At 39.2% G+C, this 876-nt stretch overlaps 1 protein-coding gene across 1 annotated transcript; it reads right to left on the bottom strand.

Moving 5' to 3' along the window:
• Positions 1-11: 11 nt before the first annotated feature.
• LOC112467606 (brefeldin A-inhibited guanine nucleotide-exchange protein 1-like) lies at positions 12-659 on the bottom strand (the record flags this gene model as incomplete). The annotated part of the gene is made up of 2 exons (XM_025036292.1): positions 168-659; positions 12-62 (listed from the first exon to the last, which is right to left on the bottom strand). Coding segments are annotated over exons 1-2 (168 nt in total), but the record flags the coding sequence as incomplete, so codon positions are not given.
• Positions 660-876: the final 217 nt, after the last annotated feature.

Here is an 876-nt window from a genome sequence, read left to right as displayed (position 1 = left end):
TCAAGCCTCACGTTCTCTTCCTCCGCCTGAGTCTCCATTCGCGCGAAGATCACGTTGATCATCTGCGTGAGAGTCGCACAGGCTGTTGTTTGATTTACCAGGTTGGGCGACGACAAGTAAATGTTGTAAACAGTACGAATTGTTAACAGTACCGTACCCTCGTATACCTCCACATGCTGGCTTGTCATTACAGTCAGCAGAGCTTTAATAATCTGCAGCTGCACACTCTCATCGGTCTGTGGACCGATGAAGCAACCGCAAAGGCTCCGTTGGATCAGGCACATTGCTAGTGAAATGACTATATGCGATTAACTTCTGCAGGCAGTCCAGTGCTGTGTCACCACAATCCGTAGTGACTAGCTCTAACATGCCGACTCAAATGGCAAGAAGTACTTAGCGGTAATGACATTTGAGTCGCTCTTAATTGGGCTGTGGCCCAATTAAGGGCGTTTGAGATAACCTCTTCACCCTGCACAGCTGGTGTACATCTTTGATCTCGTTACAAAGGTCCTCTGCAAGATGGAAATATGAGTGACAAACTTAATTAGTAACTATCGCTTATAGCTACAGGCTTATTAGCCTGTATATTTATTTATTTCAGTATAAAATAATTTTTAAAACGTTCATATTAATTCTGATTGCAGATGGACCTTCGGAAACACTAGCGCTTTCTTCTTTTAACATGAATAATTAAAAAATCTATATTTCGGCTAATTACCGAGTTTATAAATATTTTATTAAAATTATCTGGGTGACTCACAAACCTTTTTAATCACACTTCATAACTCTTCATACAAAATACAAACGATTCCGTATAAAAACTTTTATTAATTTATGTATTTCGGCTAAATGCATGGTGTAAAAATAATTAATTAA

Source organism: Temnothorax curvispinosus, unplaced genomic scaffold (assembly GCF_003070985.1).
Source record: "Temnothorax curvispinosus isolate PA1 unplaced genomic scaffold, ASM307098v1 QBEX01017664.1, whole genome shotgun sequence".
Lineage (NCBI taxonomy): Eukaryota > Metazoa > Arthropoda > Insecta > Hymenoptera > Formicidae > Temnothorax > Temnothorax curvispinosus.
Note: the sequence above shows the minus strand (reverse complement) of the source record. Positions and strands in the feature narration are given on the sequence as shown.